This window comes from Vipera ursinii (genome assembly GCF_947247035.1).
Source record: "Vipera ursinii genome assembly, chromosome: Z".
Lineage (NCBI taxonomy): Eukaryota > Metazoa > Chordata > Lepidosauria > Squamata > Viperidae > Vipera > Vipera ursinii.
In genome coordinates, this window is record NC_139517.1 from 108,749,536 (window position 1) to 108,764,465 (window position 14,930).

The 14,930-nt window shown below is 39.1% G+C and overlaps 1 protein-coding gene across 1 annotated transcript in view; it reads left to right on the forward strand.

The window, feature by feature from the left end:
• Positions 1-14,930, forward strand: part of MYO3A (myosin IIIA) — a gene marked incomplete at both ends in the record, with an annotated part of 141,405 nt that overhangs the window by 88,981 nt on the left and 37,494 nt on the right. Inside the window, 6 exons of the mRNA XM_083379040.1 lie at positions 2,958-3,163; positions 4,462-4,573; positions 9,735-9,897; positions 11,399-11,485; positions 13,133-13,244; positions 14,430-14,757. Coding sequence (XP_083235166.1) covers positions 2,958-3,163; positions 4,462-4,573; positions 9,735-9,897; positions 11,399-11,485; positions 13,133-13,244; positions 14,430-14,757 — 1,008 coding nt within the window. The remainder of the gene's footprint in view (positions 1-2,957; positions 3,164-4,461; positions 4,574-9,734; positions 9,898-11,398; positions 11,486-13,132; positions 13,245-14,429; positions 14,758-14,930) is intronic.

The following is a 14,930-nucleotide window of genomic DNA, read 5'->3' on the forward strand; positions in this document are numbered from 1 at the left end:
CTGTTAACTTGAATTTGTGGAGATTCTGTTCGTCTAATATTATTGTCATGCATGCACAAACAAATCAGATTATTGACAGTGGAAGAGTGAATAGTCTATGATCAAACTATGGCACAAACACTGATCTAGATGGCCTGCTGAAGACCATGGGTGTAATTTGACCAAAATTTACTGTTCCAGTCTGCTACTTAAAATTACCCCTAGTGGTATAGCTGAACCTATTAACTACTTAGTTAAATCCAGGCAGTTTTATGTAGAGAAGACTTGAGTGAGATGGCTGTAGTAATTGGTGCTAGCTTTAATTTGGTATTATTCAAAGAATAACATTTGTGATATATGAACTTTTCAGAATATATGAAATCTCACCACTTTTAAAAGAGATGTTATCATAACTTGTGTGTGTCTTTTAGAGTTCACAAATTGCAGCATTTACCTGTCAGTGACTAACATCTGCTAGTAGAGCCATGTGTCCTTCCCCACTTGATTTATTTTATTTTCAGATTCTTTTAATTGTCATGCTCCAAAATAAAATTCTAACTAGCAAAGCTTTTATTCAAATAATATTTCTGGGTCCCACCAAAGCCTATAGGCATTCTTGAGAAATGAGCATAGAATCTACTTTGGCTGAACTCAAAAAGCTAAATTGGATTGGACCTGGGTAGGACTTGGATTGGGGATTACTAGAAAATCCCAAGGCTATAAAACACTGTAGATTTGGAAATCAAACCAATACCCACCAAAATAACTTCCAAGCAACTTCCATATTATTTGAAAGAAAAATATAGGATTCTTTAATCATCAGAAGTTCAGTTCAAAAGACTCTTTCTCTTCATAGGCTTAAGTCAGAGAAGAAGTACACTAAAATTTTGTTGTGTTCCATATTATCTTCATCTTCACGATATTGCTTATAAGTGTCCCTCTCTAGTTGGGTTTGATTATTATGTCAATTATAGCATTTGGTTTGTGATGTGGACTGAAATTATAATTATACATTCAAGGAGCATATTAATATGCTTTTTAAATTTACATTTGAATAATGCACTTACAAGAGTATTACATTGTTGTTACCATTTTCTTTTGTGGCACCCTGGTGCTTGCACAATTAGCTTCTCTGTTTTGAATAAGAATTTGCATTGAGCCAGTGTAGAACACCTGTCTGAGTACCATTTTATGCCACAACCACTATTAATTGCCAAGAAGCAATTACATCTCCCTCTGTTCATTAGGAATACATAATAGGACGAGAGTGTGCTAGAGCCCCTACAGGCAATTTATTAGCTTAAGACATCAGCCTCAACCAATTTGCTTAGCATCAGAGGTCACTATGATCTGCATGGCTGTAAGCATAAGAGTATGCAATCAAGAAGCTAAGATAAACAATTTTATGATGTACATACAGTCTTAAACACCAGAAAAGTCGCAACAATGAAATACATTGTACTGAATAGGCAAGAGCTCATAGACAACCAAACTTAAAATTCCTTTCTCATGTGTATTTTGTCTATTCTGCACATTTAGTCTCTAGGTTTCCCTTTAAGTAAACTTTGCCTAAAGAACCTAGGATAACAAATAGTAGTTTAATCCAGTAATGAAAGTTTAGATTTGACATAAAGAAATCATCTCTTATCAATAGTGAGGTCAGAAATTTAAATACTTCATTTAGCATTACCTTCTAATATGATACCTTTGGCACATAGTTATTTATATTCAAAGAAAGGTGAGTCATTCATCTCATTCTCAGATAATTGTTTTAATTTCATGTGTAGGCTTTACACTTTGATGTAGGGCTAATTTTATTTTTGAAATAGTGTTTCATCCATTATATAGGATGAATTCACTTAATGTTTTGCCAGCTTTGTTCTCCTGCTGTTTTGTGGCAGCTGACTGATCAAGCTAAGAGCAGGGAGAAGCAGTCTGGAGCTCATGGATGAGGCTGTGTCTACAAGCACTATTCTGGTGCTCGCCATTTCATCTGATATTAAAATATTTTAATTTTTTAAGTGAAGTAGTAGATTAGTGTATTCTAAAGCAAAGCATTCTACCAATGTTTTTACAGAAAGTGCTCGAGTTATGACCACAGTGGAGCCCAAAATTTATGTTGCTAAGTGAAACATTTGTTAAGTGAGTTTGCCCCATATTATGACTTTTATTGCCATAGTTAAGTAAATTGTTGCATTTGTTAGCTTAGTAACATGGTTGTTAAATGAATCTGGATTTCCCCTTGACTTTACTTGTCAAAAGGTCATGAAAGGGGATCACCTGACCCCAGGACATGGCAAAAATATGAACCATTTGTCAAGCATTTTGAGTTTTGATGATGTGACCATGGGGAATGCTTCACAAAGTATGAAAAATTGTCATAAATCACTTTTTTCAATGTATTGTAACTTTGAACAGTTAATAAATGAACTGTTGTAAGTCAAGTTCTAACTGTATTCCCACGTATTTCTCTCAACTTCATTATGAAATAAGGAAGCTTATTATCAGAACTACTAATGTGTTGCCACGTTGACTCTTCCCTTTATAAGGTTCCTAGGCATCCTTTACAAAAGGATATCTCAGAGAGGATGGGATGGTAGAAATCTTCCAGAAGAATCATCCAAGTCTAAAGGTTATGGTGGAAATCAATCATACAGTAGTTATTTGTTCTGTGGTCAACTGGTGTTTTATAACTGTCAGTTGACAGTAGTTCTAAATATGCTCACTGGCCCCAAACATTTACTTCTTCCTGACATTATCTTCACTCAGTTTTATATTGTTTAAAGTATTTGTGAGAACAGAGATTATTTATAGTTGCTCTTTCAGTTATTGCAGCTAATTCATTCTTGCTTATGACCGTCTGTAGTTATTCTTTTAAGTCAGGCACAATTCAAATATTGCCGACAGAAGCTTTATCAGTTTTGCAAATAGAGTCTGTAAAAGAATCCCAAATGTTTATTTCCATCATTTCCATTCAGAACTCATTGATGGATTTATTGTACAAATTGGCAGTTGGCCAGCCTCATTTTGTTCGTTGTATTAAACCAAACAACCATCGACAGGCAAACAAGTATGAAAAAGAAAAAGTATTGATTCAGTTGCGATACACTGGAATTTTGGAAACAGCTCAGATTCGGCAAAAGGGTTATTCTCATCGTATTCTTTTTGCAAACTTCATAAAGCGGTAAGTTCTTTGTAAAACAAAATCCTCTATTATTCCTTCCATCTGTGTTTTATGTTTTTTTTTTCTATCTGTTTGTGTTTCTGCCAAGAGAATGCTAGAAACGCCTTAAAGGTAAGAGAGGGGGCATATAAAATGAATGAATGAATGAATGAATACATATGCATATACATGCATACATACATACATACATACATACATACATACATACATACATACAAACAAACACCAGCCATTGCTTTCTACCCCTTTAAGAAGAATTTGCTATTTTTACTGGGAAAGGTCAGACAAAGAGGCGATGTCATCCAGTAGTGTCAAGGAACAGCCCACAATGTCTTGTGCTGTGCTCACTACCCTCTATAATACTTTCCTATCCGCGGCTGTCAGACCAGCATACCAAACCACAATACCATACGAGAGGACACTCTCTATAGTAGACCGGTAAAAGAGGGTCATTAGCTGTTGTACTACCCTGTTCTTCCTCAAGACCCTAAGAAAGTGAAGCCTCTGTTGGGCCTTTCTAGCCAATTAAAAATCTCCAAAGAATATCTGGCATCAGACCCTCACAAACCCTCTAGAAAAGTTCTATTTTCATCCTCTTCCTAAAGGCAGATAATGTTGGAGACATAGCAGTCTCCAACTACAGTAGAGGCCATTCCTGAGGTCAGTTCCTTTTATAGAAGAAAATGCTTGTTGACATTGGCGCCCAAATTCCCAGGAGGACAACCAGCTGCTTCTCCCAGCATGATCAAAATAGTTGGGCCCTTCTAGTGGGGAGTTTAATAAGAGTGTGGTGATCGATAATAATGTAGTTAGGTGAAGGATGGAGAAATGGGTAGACAAACAAAAAGTGTGTAATATTCAATCCTTTAAAGGTTTACTTAAATTGTACAAACTAACAAAGTTTTCCAAAAGTCAGTGAGCTCTTCATGTTATACCTATCAAAGCTGACAAAAGACTTAACATAGGCAAAATATATATATAGTGATCTTCTTGAGAAGGTAACAGGAACATCATGCATTTTCCTCTCTGAAAATTTAGCTACTTTTGTACAGTACTGAGGTATCTGAATAGGTGGATAAATTGAAACATATTCACTGATGCTTTGTGGCTATTTCTGTTACTTGAGTGCACCTCACTATTTGAATTGCTTTTTAGCTTGGTATCTAAGTATGATGCAGCCAAACTTGTAAAGGTTGTCTACTGCTTATCTAATAAGCCCTGCAAATGAATTGTTAAATAGTTGGTCATTTTTCCTCTCACTCTTTTTCTTTCTTTCCCTCCTGGACTCACTCTTGTAGATACTATTTCCTTTGTTACAATTCCAGCAACGAACTTCCTATAAATTCTGCTACTTGTACTGCCATCTTGGAAAAAGCCAAGTTGAATAACTGGATGGTTGGGAAAACAAAGGTACTATGTAGTATGTTTTAGGTGTGTGTCATGTATGTGTTTCACTTTGAGAGTGGGCAACTAAATTTCATTTTTGACGTGTGCCCACAGTAAAAAATGACAATAAAGATTATCTTATCTTATTTCCATGCTCTGCCGCTATTTTCTGTGGTGCTCCTGCTGAAACAAGTAGGATAATCAAGAATATAGTGTTATGGAGGCTAACTTACATGCCATCAATAGCTACATCCAGGGCTTTTTTTCTCATAGAATGCTCAGCACGGCATTACGGCATCTTTTTTTTTTGCACACACACACACACACACACACACACACACAGAAAAAGCTTTTGCAAAAGTTGTGCTACTCCCCCTATTGGAAATGCTGCTGAGCGCGCCAAAAGACCAGGCCAGGAAACTTTGCACAGGCAAGTTGCCTGCAGCGAAGGAGAGTTGGCAGGAACTTTGCACCCCTCCCTGCTGCCCAATTACACCATCTCAAGTAGGTAAGTGAGGACAAGGAGTGGGAGGTGGGTTCTGCGGAGTCCATGTGGACTCCTTCCTTGTGCTCACCCGTGTCAGCCAAGCTGGTAGCCTACCCGGTGCTGGACCTGCGCCTCCGCTGCCGCCTCATCCTGCACACCTACGTGGCCACCCTGGAGCACCTTTCCCTCAACACAATACACACTTCCACTGTGTTCTGTTCCCTCACCTTTGCAGAAACATGTGACTGCTGGTTCCTGAGTGCTGCGGGGAAAAAGAGTAATCCCTAACCTTGCATGGCTAAATGTCAATTTCAACCTTAGCATCCAGCCTGCTACAATGTCAAACTGCTCCGCTGTCAGAGCATGGCCTCAGTACCCTCTTGGGGTCCGTAATGGCGGTGGCTGCCTTGAATTCCAACGAGGAGGCCGTTGCTATAGCAATCCCAAGCGCACCAGTTCTTTCTTGGAATCATTTGCCTTTTCCGCACCCTCTCCCGTGAGGGGCCTTGACTTGGAAAGGCAGCCCTGCTCTTGCGTCAGGAGAAGTGAGAAATAGATGCCTCCGCTTTCCTCCCAAAAGCAGGCGTACCACTCGAAGCAGAAAAGGAGAAGAGAGGGAAATATTTGAATACCTTTTTCTTAATTGGCTTATACTCTTTGGTTGTGCTGTGCCCTGTTTGCAACTCCGCTACTTACTGAGAGAAAGTTGGTGAAATCGCTTCCGGGGGACACAAAAGGAGGAAAGATTGCCGAGAAGTGCATTTACCTGTATACTGGCATTGTGAAGATTCTGGATTTCCCTCTCAGCCTTCCTATCCTAGGAAGATCCAGCAGAGATTGTCCAAAAAGTTCATCTCGGGTCTGAATTCCCATACAGTGAAAAGGAGAGGGCTTGCAACTTCTGGTTGTATTTATCCACATTTCTGCACACTGAGATAATCGGCTACTTGTACAAATACAGAGCCTATCATGCTTATGGATTACTGATTCACATTTCCCATGGATTGTCTTCTGTCCATGGGAGGGAAGCATGGTAGATTCTAAATTTCATAATTTTAGTTATTCCTTTGTGGCAGGGTATATATGAGAACAAGCTGCAAAGGTCTTTAAAAACATGTTTCTCACATATTTATATTTTTGAATCATAAATATTAAATCTTTGTTCTTTTCAATGATCCATACTAATGCTTTAGAAATATAATTTCCAGTTTTAGCTACAGTAAGCAAGGAAATGACACTAAAACTAAATTTAACGTTACTTGTTAAAGATATTTACTATATTTCAGAATTAGTATTCTTTCAGTCACAATCTTATTCCTATTCAATTTAGCTGATTTTATTTATTTATTTATTTATTTATTTATTTGTTTTTATAGACCGCCCTTCTCCCGAGGGACTCGGGGCGGTGTATAGAGGAAGGAAGGTATACAGATTGAACAATAAAAAACAATAAAAAACAATAGTAAAAACAAACTGGGACCCCAATTAAAGCTATCATGCCAGGCCGGACTGCTGGAACAGGAAGGTTTTTAGGTCGCGTCGGAAGGTACGGAGGTCGGGGGCCATCCGGATTTCGGTTGGTAAGCTGTTCCAGAGGGCTGGCGCACCCACTGAGAATGCCCTCAGCCGACATTCCTTGAGCGGTGGCACCCTGAGGAGGCCCTCTCTGTGGGAGCGCACAGGACGGTGGGGTGCTGACATTGGCAGAAGGTGCTCCCGTAGGTAGTCCGGACCCATGCCCTGTAGGGCTTTGTATGTCATTGTTAGCACCTTGAACTTCACACGGAAGGCAACCGGAAGCCAGTGCAGCGCACGGAGGAGAGGTGTGATATGGGAGTATCGGGAGGCTCCCAAGAGTGTCCGTGCCGCTGCACTTTGCACCAGTTGAAGCTTCCGAGTGGATCTCAAGGGCAGCCCCATGTAGAGGGCGTTACAATAGTCTAGGCGAGAGGTCACAAGTGCATGGGTGACTGTACGTAAGGAATCCAGGTCCAGATAAGGCCGTAGTTGGCGAACTAGTCGAACCCGGGAGAAGGCCCCCTTGGTCACAGCTCCTATGTGGTCTTCCAGGGAGAGCTGCGAGTCTAGGAGGACACCCAGGTTGCGGGCCCTATCAACAGGGGGTAGTAACTTGTCCCCGATGTTAAGCAATGGGACGTTCTGAATATCCTGGCTTGCCGGTACGTACAGCCATTCAGTCTTGTCCGGGTTCAGTTGAAGCCTGTTCCTCCCCATCCATTCCCGGACCGCTTTCAGGCAGCGGGACATCACGTCTAGGGCATCACTGATATTGTTTGGAGTTGAGATAAAAAGCTGGGTGTCATCAGCATACTGATGGTACCCTACTCCAAAACTGCGAATGATCTCACCCAGTGGTTTCATGTAGATGTTGAACAGGAGAGGCGAGAGGACCGACCCCTGAGGGACTCCGCAAGCGAGAGGCCTCGGGGTCGACCTCTGTCCCCCTGTCAGCACCGACTGCGAGCGACCCTGGAGAAAGGAGGAGAACCAACGCAGAACCGTGCCTCCCACTCCCAGTCCCCTGAGGCGTCGCAGCAAGATACCATGGTCGATGGTATCGAAAGCCGCTGAGAGGTCTAATAAGACTAGGACAGAGGAATGGCCCCTGTCCCGGGCTCTCCAGAGATCATTCATCAGAGCGACCAATGCCGTCTCCGTGCTGTAGCCCGGCCTGAAACCCGATTGGTACGGGTCTAGATAAACCGCTTCATCCAGGATCTGAGGGAGTTGGTGCGCCACCACGCTCTCAACAACCTTCGCAAGGAAGCGAAGATTGGAGACAGGATGAAAGTTATTCAAAGAGGTTGGGTCCAAGGTGGGCTTCTTGAGGAGAGGTCTCACCACCGTCTCCTTCAAGGCGGTGGGGAAGTGACCCTCACTCAGAGAAGCAGAGATGACCGCTAGGAACCAGCCTCGTGTCCCCTCTCGAGCTGCATAGGCCAGCCAGGAAGGGCACGGGTCCAGTAAGCATGTGGAGGAGCTCAACCTTCTCATAATCCTGTCCACTTCCTTAGGAGTTACAGGATCAAATTCTTCCCAGATGACGTCGACAAGACTGTCCATGTCTTGTTCTTCCATCTCAGCCCAGTTGGAGTCCAGGCCAGTTCGAATCCGAGCAATTTTATCCAGCAGATATTGACCGAATTCCTCGGCTCGACCCTGCAAGGGTTCCTCCCTCACCTCTTGGTTTAATAGGGAGCGAGTCACCCTGAACAAGGCAGCCGGGCGATTATCTGCGGACGCGATGAGGGTGGAAAAGTAGTTGGATTTTGCCACCCTTATCGCAGCGAGATAAGACCTGGTGAGGATTCTTAGTCGCAATCGGTCGGATTCGGATCGACTGGATCTCCAACGGCTCTCTAGGCCCCGTCTCCGATTTTAAAATGCGATGTAAAATCATAAGCACATAAAAAGAAAACAGAAGAAACAGCTGCAAATTAACAGTTCTATGCTTAGCAACATTTCCATTTACCGTAATCAAAGTCCTTGCTCTTTCCAAATCTATTTCAGGGTTTACTTTCTATATATACACAAACAATGGGAAATGAGTTTCTGGGCTGGTTCAAATTTTTTATACATTCCAAAAATTATGTCATGAGTGATATATTTATAGGTATATAATTAACAGTACAATTGGCAGTGCAGACATGCCAAATGCTTCTAAAGTGAGAACCAAAATACATATATACACAATTTTTTCTCCCCTAACTTTTCAGGTAATGCATCTGTTACATATAAATATAAAAGCATGATAGGCTGTGTATTTGTACAAGTAGCCGATTATCTCAGTGTGCAGAAACATGGATAAATACAACCAGAAGTTGCAAGCCCTCTCCTTTTCACTGCATGGGAATTCAGACCCGAGATGAACTTTTTGGTCAATCTCTGCTGGATCTTCCTAGGATAGGAAGGCTGAGAGGGAAATCCAGAATCTTCACAATGCCAGTATACAGGTAAGTGCACTTCTCGGCAATCTTTCCTCCTTTTGTGCCCCGGGAAGCGATTTCACCAACTTTCTCTCAGTAAGTGGCGGACTTGCAAACAGGGTACAGCGCAACCAAAGAGTATAAGCCAATTAAGAAATAAATAAATATATAAATAAAATTATATAAATAAAAGATTAACAAGATGAGAGTTCCGGCACCTTTTTTTTAGAAAAAAAGCACTGGCTACATCCATCAGTTTTTTAAAATTATCCTCCCTTTTTATCACTTATTTAATATAATTTGATGAAAAGTGAATTTGTTAGCTTGAAGTTGGCCCAGTAGTTATTATTAACCAATATATTTGTGACTTTGGTTTCGGGCTATTTTGTACACAATTTCACAGATAATTAAAGTCCATTGCAAAGATTGTTTCTGCGTGCTGTACATTACAATAATCTAAGAAGTAAAATCATTTTGTCTAACATTCAATGCCAGATTCAGAATTACCTCTATTTGACAGGCATTTTGACATTTTATCCACCATAAAATTAGAACTTCTGTTCTCTGGTCATTGTTCATATCTATCATCCCTGACTTCCAACATTGCTGGAGGGTTTTGGGTTTTTTTAAGGCAGATATTTGGTGGCTTTCTCCTAGCTAAAAAGCAATCATCATTAGTAATATTATCTATGGAATTAAGTGGGTCTTCTTTTTTATAATATATAGTAATCATCCTCTTTTTTAACAACAGGTTTTTCTGAAGTACTACCATGTAGAACAACTGAACATAAAGCAAAAGGAGACAATTAACAGGATTGTTTTGATTCAATCCTATGTGAGAAAATGGCTTCGTTCAAACAGATTTAAAAAGTTGAAGGAGAAAAGGGAAGCAAGTGCAACTAAAATACAATCAGGTAATAAAAATATTTTTAGCATCACGTGTACATGTATTTACACAGAATAAGATTCTCAGGTGTAGAACAAAAGAAACACCCATTTCTACTATTGTTTTAATTCTCACTATATATGATTTGTTCTCTTGTTCTACTTTGTACTTATAAGTTAACTTTTATCAGGAAACTCAAGTCTGCATACATGAATATTTCCCTTCTTGATGGGCATCACATGCATGCATCACAAAATAAACTGTCTTTTTTATTTGTATTATGATATCACAAAAAAGTATGGAAGGGACAGTGCTTATATTGGGATGTAATAATGCAAATTTTGTAATTTTGATGATATTTTGGCTTCTGCAGTTGCCCTTCCGTTTCTCCATAGAATCTTGAATTGGTGACTTGGACAATATCTCAGAAAAGTCAACCTGTAACCAAAGTACAAGATTGCCAGAAAGTTGGCAGATCCTGCCAATGAGATTGATTTATATCTCTGGACAAGGGAATATGAGAAGATACTCTCAACCCCCTTAGAAATTTTAAAGTCACCAAAATAGTATACTGTACCAAGTATGCCAGTAATGCAATCCCATGTTTCTCGCCTTTTTTTCTTGGTTCTCCTCTGGCTTTTCTCATCTTAGTGTCAGAATCTATTTCCAGCTTAACCGTTTCCTCTTTAAAAAGTTCCTTTCTTGCATTGGTGGCTTTTCGTTACAGCTGAAAGCCTTTCCTATTAATCTGCTTTATTTCCCAGCAGAAAATTTTATAATGTTGTGAACATTATAACGAGAGAAGTTGTCTGACAGTGTTGTCAAATAAACTAATAAATATGGTAAAACCTGAAAGGTCTAAGGTGAGACAGATTAATTAAGCTGGTTGTTGACTAAGCAACTATAAGGCTTTAGCTTAAAAGATAGAGCATCTTGTCTGAGATTTTAGCTTTTCATACCACAGAAAATGACAGTTTGATCCTTAAATCCATTTCCACAATTTGATCTCTTTTAAAGTCTGAATTTTCCATTTTGAGAGGAAAGCTGCATTCTTGTTCCCAAATGAAAGCTGTTCATTATGTTGAATCAACTTGTGTTTTCTTGTCATGAGCCTGGATCTCTACATAAAATTTCACTGTATTTGACGTCCTAAAACAAGAGTGGGCAACCTATGATTCCAGATGTACTTAATAACCCTAAGCCCTATTTTTTTTCTTGTTTTCCTTGTTTGTTTTCTTGCCAGTTTTCTTGTTTTCTACCATTGGAGATGTCACAGTTTTATAAATCAAAAGTAGAGCTGTATCTTGAAGTGCAATTTCAAAAAAAATATGTTATACTGTCTGCATCTAAATAGACCCACCTATTTTATTTCATGGTCCAATCCCTATAATCCTCATTGCCCTCTTTCAAACCATGAAGTATGCCACAAAGACAACAAAGTTTGTCCCAAAGAATAATCTTTCATCCATTCCCTTCCTCCTTGCAGATGTGAATAACTAGGTAACCCTGCTTACACCTTCTGTCTTCAGTTTACAGGGGATATGTCACTCGCAAAGCATTTGCAGAGGCAAAGAATATGCATGGGACAGCTATGTGGATTATCAAGCTCCAGTCAGGTAAGACTTTCCATTTATAGCATCAAGGTTTGTACAGTCAGAATGTAGAGCTATCAAACAGAAGGAAAGACTGTTTTTTCTAATTCCGCTTAATGTGTTCCTGCCTGAGCTAGTGAATACAAGTGGTAGCAGAGAATCAAGATGCAGGAGAGAAGCCAGTTACCAGTGCTAGAAATCAGAATCTAGAACTTGAACTAATTTTTCTAAGTTGCAATTCAAATAGAAGCTTTTCTGCTGAAGCAATAGGCAGCCTATATGAGCAGAATTATTACAGTAACTAGGAACTATTTCTGACACCGTGATCCTATCAGCCAACTGCAGTAAGCAATAGAATATTGAATCAAAAGTTGTAGTTCCACTCTTGTTTAGGAGTATAGTATTATCCCTCCCCATTCACTATCTGGGGAGGAGGGGAAGGTTGGGGGAGGAAGAAAAGCTTTCCAGATAGGAGAAGTTGGCAAAAAGAATTAAATCCCATGAGGATTGTGTAACTTAGTGACTTCAAAGAGGAAGGAATAATAGCAAAAAATGTTTAAAAAATGGAGACAAGGCATTGAACAGCGGAGTTGTGACTTATGATCATGCATTCCTAAACAAACCTGCTTTTATGAAGTTTGATGGAAGATGTTTATCCATCACCAAGCACTGTGATGAAATTCAGTTGAATCCAACTAATAATGAAGACTTGGGAGCTTCTAATAACATAAGCCTTTATCTAAAAATAAGAAATTCTCACTACCTTGGATAGAGATAATGAAAAGTACAGTAGTGGCCAAAATTGTGGAAACCTTTTGGGAAAAAGGTATTTTTGAGGTTTGATGGCTAATAACACCATTTTTTTAGAGTAGTACCATAGAATTATTTATCTATGGAAAGATAATTTAATCAAGAATGCAATGCAACAAAGTTTGTTCAATTATCTGTACTGTATTCTGTGAAAAGTTATAGCCAAATAACCAGAAAAAGGAAGAACAACTTGCTTAGATTGATATTAGGTAGCTTTCCTTCATCTGATTGTAGCCAATGAGCATGAGTGTTTAAAGAGACAATCAGGTGTCATCTTGTTTTAGCAATGAGCCAATCCGATCACAGTAGGATTCAGTTATTAATGTCATGTATTGAAGCTGAGAGGAGGACATTTGTCAGTGTGCTATGTGATCGCTATCAAGTTGGTTGGGTTTTTTTGTGTTCTTTCATTTAATGAGCTTGTAAAATGTAATAAAATTAAAGTAATAGTGCAAAGAGTTGACTGGTTACCCAGAAAGTGATGTAAAATAGTACTATTAAGTGAACAAGGCTACAGTTATAAAGAAATTGGAAGAAAAATTGGTGGAAACTTAACCAAAGGTGGCATTTCTACTGTACACTTTTCCCAAAGGTTTTCCACAATTTTGGCCACTATTGTATACCATATAATATATTGATTATATAATCCAGTGTTCCCCAGGCTAGCATTCTCCAGCAGCTGAAAAGAACAATAATTGTCATCTATAGCTATAGACCCAGCAGGCTAAAGTTGGGAGAAGGAGAGTTGATGAGGACAGTCATCCAATCCAATCTGAAAATGCCAGATTAAGGAAGAATTAGTTTAAATATGCTGATTACAAAAATAATTTAAGGGTTTATTCTTATTGTGATTTATATTAGTTACCAGAAGATTCTTGATCCAAAAGGGGGCTAAAGAAATAAATGATGCTGCGGTAATAATTCAGTCTTACTTCAGAGGATACAGGGAGAGAACAAGTCTCAAAAGAAAAAGGTAGTATTTTATCTTACTTAAAATTGTTATGTTAAATGCCAACTCTTCTGTAATAAAACATACTCTTTTTCATTTCAAACAGCACCATTCCATGCAGTCTTTCTAAAAGAGAGATTTCAACAATATTAATTTTTATTTTCAAAATATAATACAGAAAAATGTGCATGTACATGGTATGAAAAAAAATGTGCATGGTATGAAAAAAAAATCTCAACCTCTTAACATTTTATTCATTAAATGAGATGTAAAATTTATTTTGGATTCTGGACTCCATTTGGAATGGAAGCAAATACATTTTTAAATCACTCTTGGATAGAATAGAGATGCTGAGAATTCAGGATACTTAAAAATACAAGAAAGAAAATTATACTGAATAGCCTTTTTACCTGGTACTCAAAATCTGGAGTGCAGATTACTACAACGGATGCATTACTGGCAGAATGCCTTTCAGTACCAAATGTTACTGCACTGAATTGGATCAACCTTGGTCTGGTCCAGTAGAGCTCTTCTAATTTAAGAATTATCTCATTCTCTTCTTTCCGGCAAAACATATATTGGTGGTCTAGAACAGGGATAGGCAACCTTGGCTCTTTTATGACTCATAGACTTCAACTTCCAAAATTCCTGAGCCAGCATGGCTGGCTCAGGAATTCTATAAGTTGAAGTCCACGAGTCATAATATAGCCAAGTTTGCCTACCCCTGGTCTAGAATCACATATTGCAACTCAATGAAGCCTTTGTGCAGTTAGGATGAAGAGCTAATACTGAAGTGGGCTCAAATGGCTCCTCCAAGTTCATTTCTCTCAGCAGTAGGTATGGAAGGCCATTTCACAGGATAGGAATTTGCTACTGGATGGTCAGACAGTGAGTGAAATGATAAAAGTAAAGCACCATTTTGTTTCCATTGTACTTTTAATGGCATAATATGCAGAAAAAATGCTGCCTACAGTACCTGTCTCCTAGTAACCATAAATCTTATTTTTTAACATTATAGTATATGCCTTTATTTTGCAAAACAAACTTAGGTGATGCATGCAGAAAAAGCATCACTCCAAAGAAATGTTTTGCTTTGTTTTCATTTTGAGAAAAAGTATTATATTGACATTTTAATGCATAAACTAGCCCTGAGTGGTCTTGTAAGGTTACAGTAGCTGTCTCCTGTAATCTCCACTAAATATATTTCAGGGAATCATTTCTCAAGAATAAGCAAGCCGGAATGGCAACAAGCCCAGGGAGAAAAGAAAATCTTCCTGAAGAAGACCAAAATCAACCCATTTCCCACCCAAGCCAGCAAGCTTCTCGAGAAAGAAGTGATCCATCTGACAAAGTGAAGGCAGCACTCGTCATTCAGAGTATTTATCGCGGGTACCGAGTTAGAGATCAGCTCAGAAAAAAAAGGAAGTTGCCTTTTGAAAATCAAGATGATAGTGAGTCTGGGGCTTTGTCTGATGATCTAGCTTTAAAAGATGGTCCAGAGGAGGAAAAATCTAGCTTGGCTGTTTTCTCCAAGCAGGTAAGCATTTTAGAAAAACCTTTCACCATGTGGGTTGGGCCATAGCACCCATTATACCTTCTGGGGATAATCAGAATTTCTCTCCCTCCCTCACCCTCTTCTCTCTCTCTTCTCTCTTATATAAAGCAGTTAATTCAGTCTGCATTACAATAGAATCCATTGAAATCAAATAC